General features: G+C 49.6%; 1 protein-coding gene across 2 annotated transcripts in view; it reads right to left on the bottom strand.

The window, feature by feature from the left end:
* ppargc1b (peroxisome proliferator-activated receptor gamma, coactivator 1 beta) overlaps positions 1-14641 on the bottom strand; it is a gene marked incomplete at its 5' end in the record, with an annotated part of 64387 nt that overhangs the window by 12397 nt on the left and 37349 nt on the right. For both annotated transcript variants that reach the window (XM_080843858.1, XM_080843857.1), the window contains 2 exons: positions 1315-1554; positions 2867-3043. In XM_080843858.1, coding sequence (XP_080699984.1) covers positions 1315-1554; positions 2867-3043 — 417 coding nt within the window. The remainder of the gene's footprint in view (positions 1-1314; positions 1555-2866; positions 3044-14641) is intronic.

Raw genomic sequence — 14641 nt, forward strand, 5'->3', positions numbered from 1 at the left:
GGGGGGGGGGGGGGGGGCAGTCTGGACACGAGGAAAACATGCTGTTGAGGAAACGGTTTGGAAGGGAAGATGACCTATGTTCTACCAAATGACACCCATGTTCTATTACATTCTGTGAAATATGCAGTTTTCCTAGAAGAGGACCTCACAAACAGGGCATAAAAGAGAGAGAGAGAGAGAGAGAGAGAGAGAGAGAGAGGGGGAGAGAGAGAGCGAGAGGGTTGAGATGAGAGAGTTGAAGGCCATTCATGGATAGATGTGAAAACAGCACTGATATGAGGCATGGGCCGAGTCAGGTGAATGAACACACACACACACACACACACACACACACACACACACACACACACACACACACACACACACACACACACACACACACACACACACACACCTACAGGGTGTTTTCAAACACTCCGAAAGAGAAAAACATGAGGAGTAAAAGAGAGGTAAACAGAAAGAGCAGAATGACGTACAGAAGTAGAGAGATAGAGAGAAAGACGCACTAGAAGGATAATCATCTCTCACGTAGCGAGTTCAAAACGAGTCCAGTGGCAAGGCTGGGAGATGTTTGTGAGCATAACTGCTCCCTGGTGCCCTGTCTGCAAAACGGCTTCTCATCATCAAGCTTAGAGCGAGGATAGGCAATGTACTGTATTTCAGAAGCATTTATTTTATTTCTTCAAATTTCCTTTACTTCTCAACAACAATGAATAAATCAAATGCTCTGACAATAAAAACTATCAAATCTGTCTTCTGTGGCTGTAAAAAGCCTGTCCAATCATTGAATTCGGCCTGAATGCACTCTGCACGTTACCTGAGTCTTCCACAAGGCTAGGCAGACATATTCCTAAAGCTAGCGAGCTAGTAGTAAAATAATCATTTGTGTGTTTTTGTAGTTGTGGAAATGAGAATGAGATCTTTTCGGTTGTATACTTTAAAAATCTAGTGTACTCTTGCTGGTTGCTGCAACATTGCCTGCCCTACCTTTACATAAGAAACTGAGAGAGACATAGAGTGAAAAAAACAGAGAGAGAGAGAGAGAGAGAGAGAGAGTGAGAAAGAGAGAAGAGAGAGAGAATAGAGAGAGGAGAGAGAGAGAGAGCAGGAAGAGAGAGGTGCCAGAACAGGAGAAGGGAGAACAGAGAGAAGAGAGAGAGAGAAGAGAGAGAGAGAGCGAGAAGAGAGAGAAGGTGAAAAGCCCAAAAACAGAAAGGTTCAGACCTTGGTTGCCCTTCATACCCCAGCTGAGGGTAGAGAGGCCCATCCCATCCACATCCACATCCACCTGAAACAGGAAGGAAGAGTTCTTACTAGAGACGAATCTTCAGGCTCGGACCCGGGCGAGCTGCCCAGCAGTTCTGTGGCCATAAGTGGGCGCCGCTGCTGCTGGCAAAACTGGTCCCGCCTGTCCTCCTCGTCCGCATCCTCGTCCTCGTCTTCAGGGCCGTCTGCCAGGGAGGGGAACACGGACAGACGCCCCACCTCGTCCTCCACCATGCCGTCCAGGCTGTCTGTGAGCGCCGCCAGCAGGGCTGCATTCTCGTCTTCTATCTGCAGGGGGCGACAGACACATACAGGGTCAAGCTAACCCAACACTTGTGCATGTTTCCCAAGGGGATCACTAAATGGTGGAGAGACCATCATTTTGAACACACACTCTCTCTCTCTCTCTGTCTCCTTGTTATCACTGTGGTGACTCAGTGATGCTTCCAGGAAGTGCAGTAAAGGCTAGCGGCTACCCTAGTAGCCAGGATTCGTAGCATGTTAAGTATCTGTAAATAGTCAATATCTGCAGTAGCACTAAAACGTAATGGCTGGGATGTGTAACATCTTAAAAGATGTTGAAACGGTGCCAATCGAGTAATCAATGCTACTGGTTGGAGCTCTCAACAGCAGGGCTATTTGATGAAGCTGAATGAGAAACACTATCAGCGAGGCTCTGCCTCTCATGTCCATATATCATATAATAATACATGGCTAATGACACCAGAGAAGATGATGTCACCCATACTCCATTTTGGTCCCAGCCCCAGCCATGTTGGCTCTGCCAGAGCCAGTGGCTTGATGCGATGCAGGCGTCTCATCTTACTCGCTTACCCCCCCTAATCTGAAGGTTAACTGGACCAGGCTCTGGAAATCAATGCTTTCCACTGGCATCTAAAAATAAAGGCCCAAAGGGATGTTCCCCGTTCAGGGCCTGTCCAGAGATCAATGTTAGCAGGGGCTCGGCTCGTGGCAGGGCCGGGTGAGGCGGGCACGAGTGCCAGGGCTGGGTGAGGCGGGCACGAGTGCCACGGCTGGGGCATCAGCTGCAGGATGGATGCTGGGGTGAACGGGGTTAAAACCTTTCCATTTCTGTGGGTATGTGTTCGAACAGTGTATGTCCATTAACCGAATAACCAGAAAACTGCAGGTTCCCACAGCACGTGAGGCACACACACACACACACACACACAACCACACACACACACACACACACACACACACACACTCCTGTAAGTGTTTAACATTCTGAGTGGTTGAAATGAACAAGAGTGTGATCTGGTGATATTTCTATGTTCTCTAAACATGTCAGGCTGGGTTCCGCAAGTCCTTAACCTGTGAGTGACAGAAACCATGTGTTCCTGTCCTTCTACACACATATCTACCGGTGTGTGTGTGTGTGTGTGTGTGTGTGTGTGTGTGTGTGTGTGTGTGTGTGTGTGTGTGTGTGTATGTGTGTGCGTTTGTGTGTGCGTGTAACTGTTTGTGTGGGGTGTGTATTTTTGTATGCACTTGTATGTACTGAGACCTATCAGACAGTCAGTGTGTGCTGGTGTGTGTGTACCCCGGCTGGGTTTTAGGGTCCCCCACCCCCACTGACCTCAAAGAACTCTGGGTCTCCTGTGTTGTACTGGCTGGAAGACGGGGAGCTGCCCGACTGCTCTGAGCACCAGTGCAGCTCGCTAAGGCAGTTGAAGTCGCTGGCGTCCAGTTGAGAGAGGTCGATGTCAGGGAAGTCTGCGTCCAGGCGGTCTGAACAGACCTCCTCCTCCCCATACTGCACCAGGGAGAGAGAGAAAGAGAGGAAGAGAGGGTGGGGGGTGGAGAGAGAAAGACATTAAGGCCACATCAAAGTAAGTTTCTTTTCAAGCGCACGTTGATAATAATTGTAATATTACTAACACATCCACAAATGAATAACAAGGTTACTAACATGTCCATAACAACATTCATAACAGCACTGAGGGGGTGTCACCTGAGTCATCAAACACACACACACACACACACACACACACACACACACACACACACACACACACACACAATCCATCAGCTCTTTCTCGTTATATCTAATGAGCTCATTCTTTGCTGTCAACAGAGATAACCCTGAATATGAGATGCCTTCAAAAATCCCCAATACTACAAAAAGCGCACACAAACACACACACATACACACAAACACACACAAACACACACACCCAAACATATACACGAATAAAGCAGAAGACTTTAAGCTGCTCCAAACAAGTAGCAGATAAAGAGGACTTAATCCAGAGAAAGAAGTAAGTAAGGAGGGGGTGAAACCAGTACAGTGTTTCCGTGAGAAGGGAAGTGCTCTAGTCCCTGGAGATGAACAGTCACATGATCTCCTCAGAGAAAGACAGGGGGCGCCAGAGGAGAGAAAGAGAGAGAGAATGACAGAGGGAGAGAGACAGAGAGAGCCTCAGAATGACAGAGGGAGGGAGAGAGAGAGACAGAGAGAGAGAGAGAGAGAGAGAGAAAGAGAGACAGAGAATGTAAGAGGAAGAGAGAGAGAGAGAGAGAATGACAGAGGGAGAGAGACAGAGAATGTAAGAGGGAGGGGGAGAGAGAGAGAGAGAGAGAGAGAGAGAGAGAGACGGCTTTAGAGTCTAAGAATAAAGGACACCTGCAATGCTGACAATCCTTCCCTGGGTCTGAAAGCTCAAGGTGTGGACAGGTAAGGGACAGTGGAGGAGGACTCAGGTGGGACGGACAGGTGAGGACAGGGACCAGGGGAGGACAGGTGAGGACAGGGAGGGACCCATGGGAGCTTGCAGCAGAGACAGGTGATAAAACAGAAGACACAGAAGACAGCAGGCCCACTATCAATATTCACACAGCCTGCATCATTCATGACAGCTTGGGCTTAAAAGTCAGCTGCTACCTCTCCATTTCACACACACACACACACACACACACACACACAGACACACACACACAGACACACACACACACACACACACACACAGAGAGAGACACACACACACACCAGCTCCCCAACATGAATTATGTTCAGGTATCCAGGGATCAGTTAGTTAAAGTAACAGAGTGCTTATCAGGACCAAGTATGGAAACAATTGTGAAAGAAAACAATTTAGGGGTGGCACAAGAGAGGCTTTAGTGCGCTATTAAAGAGAGATTATGATGAGGCAACGCAATGAGAACACACACACACACACACACACACACACACACACACACACACACTTCACTGCCCTGAGACTGAGGCCACTGTGCCTTATCTCAAAGCTCCCCTTTGAACGACCCACAGTTGCAACATGGAGTTCATTCATTCAGGCTTTTCATTTCTTCCTGCTGCAGTAAGCTGATATCACTAATGACGAGGGGACGGGACACTGCTGTGCGCGCCCGGACGGCCGAGTCTGCAGCGAGATCACAGGACACATCAGTAGAATTATTAGGGTTTACAAAGACCAACCGGCACAGAGATACAGACATGAGAAAGCCAGAGAGAGAGAGAGAGAGAGAGAGAGAGAGAGAGAGAGAGAGAGACATACACAGACAATGAGAAAGAGAGAAAGAGGCGGGAGGGAGAGAGATACCTTTTAAAGAGCTGCTTAGGTTTTAACTGTGGCAGGTGTTCAGCTATGAGTCCACACCTCAGAAACACTCACCCACGTAACATGCACACAGGAACACACACATCACACACACACACTTATAATGTACACACACACACCCATACCCATTACTGCCACTGCTGGTGTTGGTATGCTAGTCACATCTCTGCTCACTCACGTGCCTCCGACACACACACGCGCACACACACACACACACACACACACACACACACACACACACACAACACACACACACACACACACACCTTCTCCCCCTAGCTAATCAATCTGCTCACACACCCTCCCATTTCCAGGCAGGCCTCATCTTTTTCATCCCGTTTTTTATCTATCCATCCATCCCCATCCGCCTCTCTCTCTCTCTCTCTCCCTCTCTCTCTCTCTCTCTTTATCTCTCTTTTTTTCTTTTTCTGCTTCCCTCCCTCCTCTTCTCTGTTATAGAGCTCCTGGACATCAATCAATTAAGAGCTCCTTGAGCCCTGAAGGTTTAAGGTCATGGGGAGGAAACACACACACAGTACACACACACACACATTCACAAACACACAGTACACACACACACACACACACACACACACACACACACACACTCACACTCACTCTCACACACACACACACATTCACACACACACAGTACACACACACACACACACACACACACACACACACACACACACACACACACACTCACACTCACACTCACACTCACACTCACACTCACACTGGCCTGTACACCACATCTTTATGATGCGTGAGCATTTATGAATGTGCCTTCCATGAAAACACAGATCTCTCACTCCCACACACACTCACACACACACACACACACACACAGCAGATGTTTTGGTAAAGCAGTCAAAGACCCTTCATTAAAGCGCGCTGAGAACCACACCACAACTGATTCCCCTGGCTGCAGGACAAACATACACATTCACACACACAAATACACACATGAAAACACATCTGAGGTTTCCAGGATCTCACGACACACACACACACGCAAACATTGACTGAGCGAGAGCGAATTAACCAGCGCTGCACTCAACCCTATTACCATTATTACTCGCAATCTGGCCCATTGTGATGCATGAATGAGGAATGTGTGTGTGTATATGTGTGTGTGTGTGTGTGTGTTCCTATATAAAGCACCAGAAAGAGCTCAAGGGGTTTCTCCTTCAGATGGCATCATTGGCCGGATGCACGGCTGAGGTAAACTAGGGGTCGTCACGGCAGCGCTTCTAAGTCACTGATTCTTACAAGAGGGAGGAGCCCTGCATCACAGGCGAGTAAAGCAGCACTTACTAGTGCATGCAAGAGAGTGTGTGTGTGTGTGTGCGTGTGTGTGCAGAATCTCTGATGTTGTGATCGTGTGTGAAGAGAGAGCTTGCAACTTAACAGGTCACGCGCGCACAATTCTTATCTTCTTTTCTCGTCTTTTCTTCTGCTTTCGCTCTTGGTTTCCTCTCTCTATTGCCGTCTTTGTCCTTCCCTCTCTCCTCCGACGTGTTCAGTCCCCCCTCTTCCTTTTCTAGCTTTCGACTGTCTTTCCATCTTTCTATCCCTCCTTTCTTTTCCACGCTTGTGCTCTGCCTCTTTCCCTCCGTCACTCTCTCTCTCTCTCAGTCTCTCTCTCCCTTCCCCCCCCTCTCTCTCTCTCTCACTCACTTAATCTAACCATACAAGGCCAGAATCCACGCTCTGAGTGCTCCCTCTACAAGATATGAACCCACTGGCAAGGTCTTCACCATGGGATGGTCAAAACAATCAGAACCCCCCTCCACCAAAAAAAAAACCCATTTCACTGGACAAATACAGCAATGAGGAGAGACACTGATGGGCAGGTTTGAAATGCTGTTTGAGATGTGTGTTCTCTTGGGAAATGTGTGTGACCTCTCAAACGGCCTGAGATGAGCCTCCTCTCAGAGCCTATGGTTAACTGGAGCCCACAAATAACTGCTATCCTATAGGAAGCGTATGTATAACCTACTGCAGGCTGAGAGAGGATGTTGAATGAGGCCAAGAGAAAGTGAGAGAATAAATGAGAGACACAATGAGAGAGAGAGAGAGAGAGAGAGAGAGAAAGCGATGCAGAAGGTGTGAGACACACACATTGCCTCTGCGAGGAAGAGGAAGGAAGAACTTGTGAGAGACCTGTGCGATGCAAGCTGCAGTGGGTGTGCGTCTCAACGTGTGTATTTGTGTGTGTGTGTGTGTGTGTTAATAAACTGGTTCATTCGTGTGTGGTTATACATACAGTTGAGATCCTCCCCCGTCTCTCTTATACAACCGCGGCAGACAGCACACACACTTTAACACTACACCCGCCTCACACACATGCAACACTCCTGGCTTCCTCATAACCCTCCTAACTTCTATTTTCTCTCTCTCTCCCTCTCTCTCTCTCTCTCTCTCTCTCTCTCTCTCTCTCTCTATCTCTCCCACACCCTCTTCACTACCACCCACACAGGCCTCTTTATCTCCATCTCTCGCACTTGTGTTCATCCAGCTCAGACAAACACACACCCACACACACTCTCTTCCGCTGGCCTCCGAGACCCGACCTGGCAGCGGAGTTAAACGGCTTCCCCGCACCCTCGAATCGCTCCGCCAGAAAAAGCTCCACTGTTCCACTGCGTGGGAGCGGCACATGGCCGCACAACCAGATCAGACCGGAGAGGACTGACGTGTGGCTTTAGTCCCCACCTGTTCCCTCTGCAGGTAGCCAGTCCCCCACAAAGCCCTGCTAGACCGACACCTGTTAAGAGCAAAGCCCAGCTAAAGAGCCCTGACGTGGCAAAGGTCTGCTGTTGCAAGAAAGTCTTGTTGTAATAAAAGCTGGTTAGAAGTAAAGTCCAGTTAGAGCAACGCTCTCGTGCAGCAGAGGTCTGATGTAATAGGCCCTATTGCAGTAGAGGCCTGTTGTGGAAAAGGGCCTGTTCTTATAAAGCCCTGTTGAATCGAAACCCTGTTACATAAAGGTCTATTGTAGCAAAAGGTCTTATGTGGTAAGACCCTATTACTAGTAAGACCCTTTTAGAAGTAAGACCAGTTAGGAGTAAGACACCTTTAAGAGTAAGGCCCTGTTAGGAGTAAAGCCCAGTTAGGAGTAAGACACCTTTAGGAGTAAGGCCCTGTTAGGAGTAAGGTCCAGTTAGGAGTAAGGCCCTGATATAGTACAGGCCTGTTTTAGTAAGACACTGTCAGTAGTTAGGATAGTGCTCTATAAATAGAAGGTCAATGGTGGTGTGTGGTGGGGTCATTGTCTTCCTCTCCTCATACCAGCTCTCATCCCCTCCCTCTGGGCTGACCTAATGAGGTGGGAGCTGGAGGGGAGTAGAGTCAAGCCCACATGATCCCCTGCACTGCCCTCCAGCTCACATCACTGCTAACGAGCTAAAGATGTTAGCGTGCCCACCGCTAACTACTGCAGGAGCGCAGAGAAAGGGGTGAACAAGGGTGTGTGTGTGTGTGTGTGTGTGTGAGCGTGTGAGCAAGAGGGTGCCTCTGATTAAAAGCACCTAATTACCCCATGTCACCTGAGGTACGATGTTACTAAGTTACCCCGCGCGTGTGGCCGCTTAGAGACTGCCCAGAGCCTCCACCAGGAAACCTAAATGAGGTGAAGACTAGAGGAAGAAGAGAAGAGAGGAGGAGAAGAGGAGGAAGTAGGACAGAGAGAGCAGGATCTGGGGCAGTCTATACAAGGAGAGGCTGGCACTGTCTCAGGCCTGGCACTGTGGCCAGGGAAATGGTACTTCCTTAGCTTGAGGCGAAGTTTGCAAATCTCACTATTCTCTCTTCACCTCTCTCTCTCTCTCTCTCTCTCTCATTTCCTCGCTTTTTCTTGAGTCTCTCATTCGATCTCGGTGTTGTTCAATCTCCTTTGCTTTCTTTCGAGCTCACTGTCTCATTTGATCGCCCTATCCCTCTTTCGATTTCTCAGCCTCTCGCCTCTCCCTCCCTCCCTCCTGTTTATCTCTGCCATCTCTGGCCCGTCAGCTGGGCGAGTATCGTGATGCCCACAGCAGGTCTGTACCACTGAGCCACTGATTAACTCTCCTGCTGGCCCTCAGCCAAGCCCACTAGATCAGTTTCCACAGACTGCCACAGTAGTAAGTCAAAGTAAGCCTCAGCAGTATGCTCACCCATGTGGACCCCCTCCCCACTGCAGGGATGCGCAGGAGGGTCCGACTGAGGGTGACAAACCAATGCCTTTCGTCCTTCTGAAACCAAAGCGCAGTGATGTGGATAAAGATGCTGATGCTGATGAGAAAACCACGCTTGTCTTGTAAACCTGCTTTCTGCTGAGGGATTGAGGAGATTACACGCGGATTGGAAACAATTCTCCTGTTTGGGTTGGCGTCTCCTTTTGCCCTCCACTCACCCTGCTGGCTCACTCTTAAGGCACCCTGGGGTAGAGGGGATAATACCTCCGTATTCTAATGCCCCTGCATACAGCATCTGCCCCAGGATTCTAATAGCTCAGAGTTCTAAAACCCCAGCATACAGCACCTGCCTCACAACTCTAATAGCTCAGTATTCTAGTACCTCAGTTAGGGCTGCAGTGACAGGCCACAGACATTCCCTTAGCGTACCCAAACCCCCCTTGTGTTTCATTATTCATTCATTTTGACGATACATTTAGACTAGTTTTCCAGACTTGCAGACTGCCTCTGCTGTGTCAACCTGTCATGATGCTAATGGCAGTGACTGGCTGAATGCGGAGGTACACCTACTAATACCACGGTATGGCGGTAATGCGGCCCTAGCCCCAGCATACAGAATCTTCCCCTCAGCATTCTCATGCCCGAACACCTGCTCTGTGACTAATACCTCAGCATTCTAATGCCTCACCGCCCTGGCATGCTGTTGCCCCAGAAAAACACAGTGTCAACCAACCTTTCCACCAATGCAATCACACCCTATCTTAAGGCATTTCAAGTAGAGAGTCATGCACAGACACTCCCAAATCCATCTGACAAGTACTCTACAGCCGTATGAGCGTATGTGAGCAACTCTGATGCAAAGGAACTGACTTCTTCTATCCTTGCTGTATTAGTCACTCTGGAAAGGCTCACTGTGTTCCTGGAGCATCTATGAGAAGGCCGTAAACAGCTTGGACCCTGAGATAGGCTTGTCCACGCGGGGGAGTGACCCTGAGTGAACCTGAGGCAAACCCCCAGAGCTCTGGCTCTCTGCTTACGCACACCACTCGCCACCTCCTCTCATATTAAGCCTTCTTAATTGTTGTCAGATTAGCAGTCAGACAGAGCCTACTTCCCTCTGGATGAGAGCACCATCAAAGGCAAGCCAAGGACAGCAGTGCCCATTCAGGAAGGGTGGATATATTAAGATGGAAGACGTCTGAAGGGCCTTTCTCTCCCCCTCTCTCTGCCCCTCTCCATCCCACCTCTCTCCTGTCAGCCAGGTAGGGCAGTAATGAGATCTGATTGTAAAGCAGATTCTGGTCTTAGAGAGAGGGCCTTTGATTTGCTGCCAGGAGGAGGGTGCATTAGGATGGCACCCATGGAAAACTGGCTGCTGGGAAGCAGCTTGTCCCAGGGGGCTGATAAGGCCTTTAACTCCATGCTTCTCCAGGCCTTTCAGCAGCAAGACCAAAGACTTCATGTCCATGCCACACCCCACTACCAAAACACCCATTTCTATTTATACAATACAGGATCCTTTTACGGATGTATCGCGAAGGCCCAACCTAAAAAGCATATGATCATCACACTACCAATTGCTTTTGCAATCGCACCACAGACAACACGCTATTGACTGAACCGTGTTGATGACACCGTCAGAACCGTCTGATGCTACGGAGAAGGACATACACTGAGACCCAAGAGAAAGGTCACAGGTCAGAGGTCACAGGACAGAGACCCTCTTCTTCTTCTCATGACCCCAGCCCCCACCGACTCTCTTCCTGTCCAGTAATTCTGAACATGTGAGTCGAGGCATGATGGTCATTATTTCTGGCTTATTATTTTTAACTGACATAACGTGATAATCCACACAGGCCCTTAATGTGTGTAAGTCCTTAACGAGATTGAAGGGAGTACTGAAGGAGTGTGTGGGCTTTGTGTTGGGAGAGAGAAGATAGAGAGGGCAAAGATCAGGAGGGGTTAACAAGCAACTGTCCACTTCTCATCTTGTCGATCAAACAGCCCTTGCTGTGTCACGGCCACGTAATCAATCTCACGGATGTAGTGCAGGACGACCCGAGGAACCAGGCGTAAACTGATACGGACCCTATGACACTAAAGGTTAAGCCTGAGGTCCCTCCGTCTCTCCTCCAGCGGCCTCTCCTCCTCCCACGTCACAAACACACTGACGCGGGGACACCCATCTTGTCACTCGCGTCCAACTTGACTTGAAGGAGTCGGCTGGAGCGGAGACGTCTCATCTCTCCTGTCTCTCCCCTCTGTCTGCACGCCTGTCTCTCTGCTCTGTCTGCACGCCTGTCTCTCTGCTCTGTCTGCACGCCTGTCTCTCTGCTCTGTCTGCACGCCTGTCTCTCTGCTCTGTCTGCACGCCTGTCTCTCTGCTCTGTCTGCACGCCTGTCTCTCTGCTCTGTCTGCACGCCTGTCTCTCTGCTCTGTCTGTGTGACTGTCGCTCTGCTCTGTCTGCACGCCTGTCTCTCTGCTCTGTCTGTGTGACTGTCGCTCTGCTCTGTCTGTGTGACTGTCGCTCTGTGCTCCTGTCTCTCTGCTCTGTCTGTGCTCCTGTCTCTCTGCTCTGTCTGTGCGCCTGTCTATCTGCTTTGTCTGTGCACCTGTCTCTACTCTCCGGGGTAATTCACCTGCTATGACCCCTTCCTCAGCTTCAGGTCGTTGCTCTCTCCATCGATCCTGAGGCGACTCCATTAGCCTCTTCTCCTCGTCTCATCAGAAACATACAGCATCTGATTGAAGAAGCCGCCTCAAGCTAAACACACAACTCCTTAACATAGACGCAACACACACAACTCCACACCATTGACACAACAAACACAACTCCTTACCATAGACAGAACACACACAACTCCTCACCATAGACGCAACACACACAACTCCACACCATAGACACAACACACACAACTCCTCACCATAGACACAACACACACAACTCCTCACCATAGACGCAACACACACAATTCCTCACCATAGATGCAACACACACAACTCCACACCATAGAAACAACTCCTCACCATAGACGCAACACACACAAATCCACACCATAGAAATAACTCCTCACCATAGACGCAACACACACAACTCCTCACCATAGACGCAACACACTTTAGCCAAACACAAAACGCCCTGCTGCAGACAAAACATATCCAGGCCACACGCTCAGTTCCTCACCATCGACACCTCTCTCTTCAGCCAAAAACCCCAAATTCAACCAGACAGCTGACACCATGCAGAAAAGTCAGTGATGACCGGCAACAACTGGTACCTCCATACTAAGAGTGGGACATCCCGAAAATGATCAGTACTCTTAAGACAGGGAGCAAGTTACAGGATTTAATTGGGGCAATCACGGCGTAGTGAAAAGTAATGTTTTACTGGCGAGCACTGAGTGAAGAGGAAATAAAAATCTAATAAGTGGTATTCAGAAAAACACACCGTTTGCACTCAGCTTGTAGAATTACCCCCATCTCTTGCTCTCTCTGTCTCACACACACACACACGCGTTAACGATGACACATAACTAATTTATGCTCACCTATGTGGAAACACTTCCCCTCCCCCACCCACTGGTCTCTCGCTCTCCCCCTCTCGGGCGACGGTCGATCGGCAGGACTAGATTCCTTCCCTCAATAACTCACGGGCTCATAATGAAAAGCGAATGCCGCTAAAGGACTAAGGTTGAGCGGGCAACTGCCAGCACATTTCTCTGAAGGTCACTTGAGGGGAATATCGGATAACTGGGAAGGAGAGATGAGGGCGCGCGGGTGAGAGAGAGAGAGGGAGGGAAATGGCCAGGCTGCCAGAAGGCACCAGTCTATTCATCCATCACTTCTCATCTTCTCCTCATCTCCTAAGCGAGCTCTGCACTCATCACATCTGAGGGGGGGTGAGGGGGGGTGGGGGGTCCATCAACCGGTCACTGTCCCTCAGAGAGCCTGATAGGCCACAAGGGACAAAGGCAGGAAATGACCTCGCCTGACATGAGAGGAGGACGAGGAAATACAAGAGAAAGAAATAAAACACAGTGTCTTTTTATCCTTTATTATTTGTGTGTCTTGTGTCTCTTATGCAACTTGAAATGCATCAGTCAAGGGATTAAATACTTCTTCCACCTCGACTTCCAAGACCGGAGTCCAGAGGGGTTGGATTTCCTCTGCTGTGGCAGTTAACCTCGTGACTTACTGCTGTCACAACGGAATCCATCATCAAGGCCAACCCGCCCCCATGGTGCACGGCTAAACTCAAGGCACATGAACTGGGACCCAACCACACGTAGCAGTGGATTTCAGAACAACTCGAAAACCCGGCAACACTGGTTCAGAACCAAATCTTCAGAACCCTGTAGTGCTCTTGAGAGTGTTCAGAACTGCTCTTTAGAACCCTCAGGGGGGGGGCTGCATGTTCTAGGAACCTGGTGTGGTGTGGTGTGGTGTGGTGTGGGGCGGTGCGGTGCGGTGTGGGCTTTGAGGGTTAGCCAGCGGCGTGTCAGTAATAGCTAATAGAAATCTTATCTGCCGCTGCAGCAGGTAGCAGCAAGGTCGCAGCGGCCAGCCAGGATCCCCAAGGTCACGCCAGCAAATTCCACTGAATATGCAGATGACAGAGAGTCTGTGTGACTGTGTGTGTGTGTGTGTGTGTGTGCATGCAGATGACAGAGATCAAATGAGCTCAGCAGCCCTCAGGCATAAATGCACACGTAAGGTTGGGTCTGTGTGAGTGTGTGTGTGTGTGTGTGTGTGTATGAGAGAGAAAATGTGTGTGTTTATGTATGTACACACATTTGGGGACAAAAATTAATGTATTTGAGTGTTAATATGTAAATACAATGGTATGTGAAGGCCTATTTAAATTTAAGTCTGTGTGCCTGTTTGAGTGTAAATATGTGTGTGAACATGTTTGTACATATGACACACACACAGACACACACACACCACAAACTGCATTAAGCCGGGCCCTTGCAGCAGGCAGGTGAGCAGCACTGGAGGTGGTGTCTCCACACACACACACACACACACACACACACACACACACACACGCACACACACACGCGCACACACACACACACACACACACACACACACACACACACACACACACACACACACACACACACACACACACACACACACGCACACAGCCCTGGAGGTGGTGTCTCCACAGGGGAGCAGGGAGCCAGTCAGCACTTCTGGGGCGGCCTGCACGTATCCATGACGATGTGCTGCGCTGGAACAATGGATACAACTGCTCCGGTTTCAGGGCGCAGGCAGGGAAGACTACAGCACGCCTTCTCTCTCCTCTCACACACACCACACACCTCTGCACACACTGCATACCTGCCCTCACACACCTCTACACACACACACACACACACACACACACACACACACACACACACACACACACACACACACACACACACACACACACACACACACACCTCTACACAAACAGCATACCTGCCCTCACACACCTCTACAAACCACACTCCTCTACACAAACTGCATACCTGCCCGCACGCACCTCTAAACACACACACACACACACACACCTCTACACACACTGAATACCTGCCCT

Source organism: Sprattus sprattus (genome assembly GCF_963457725.1).
Source record: "Sprattus sprattus genome assembly, chromosome: 8".
NCBI lineage: Eukaryota > Metazoa > Chordata > Actinopteri > Clupeiformes > Clupeidae > Sprattus > Sprattus sprattus.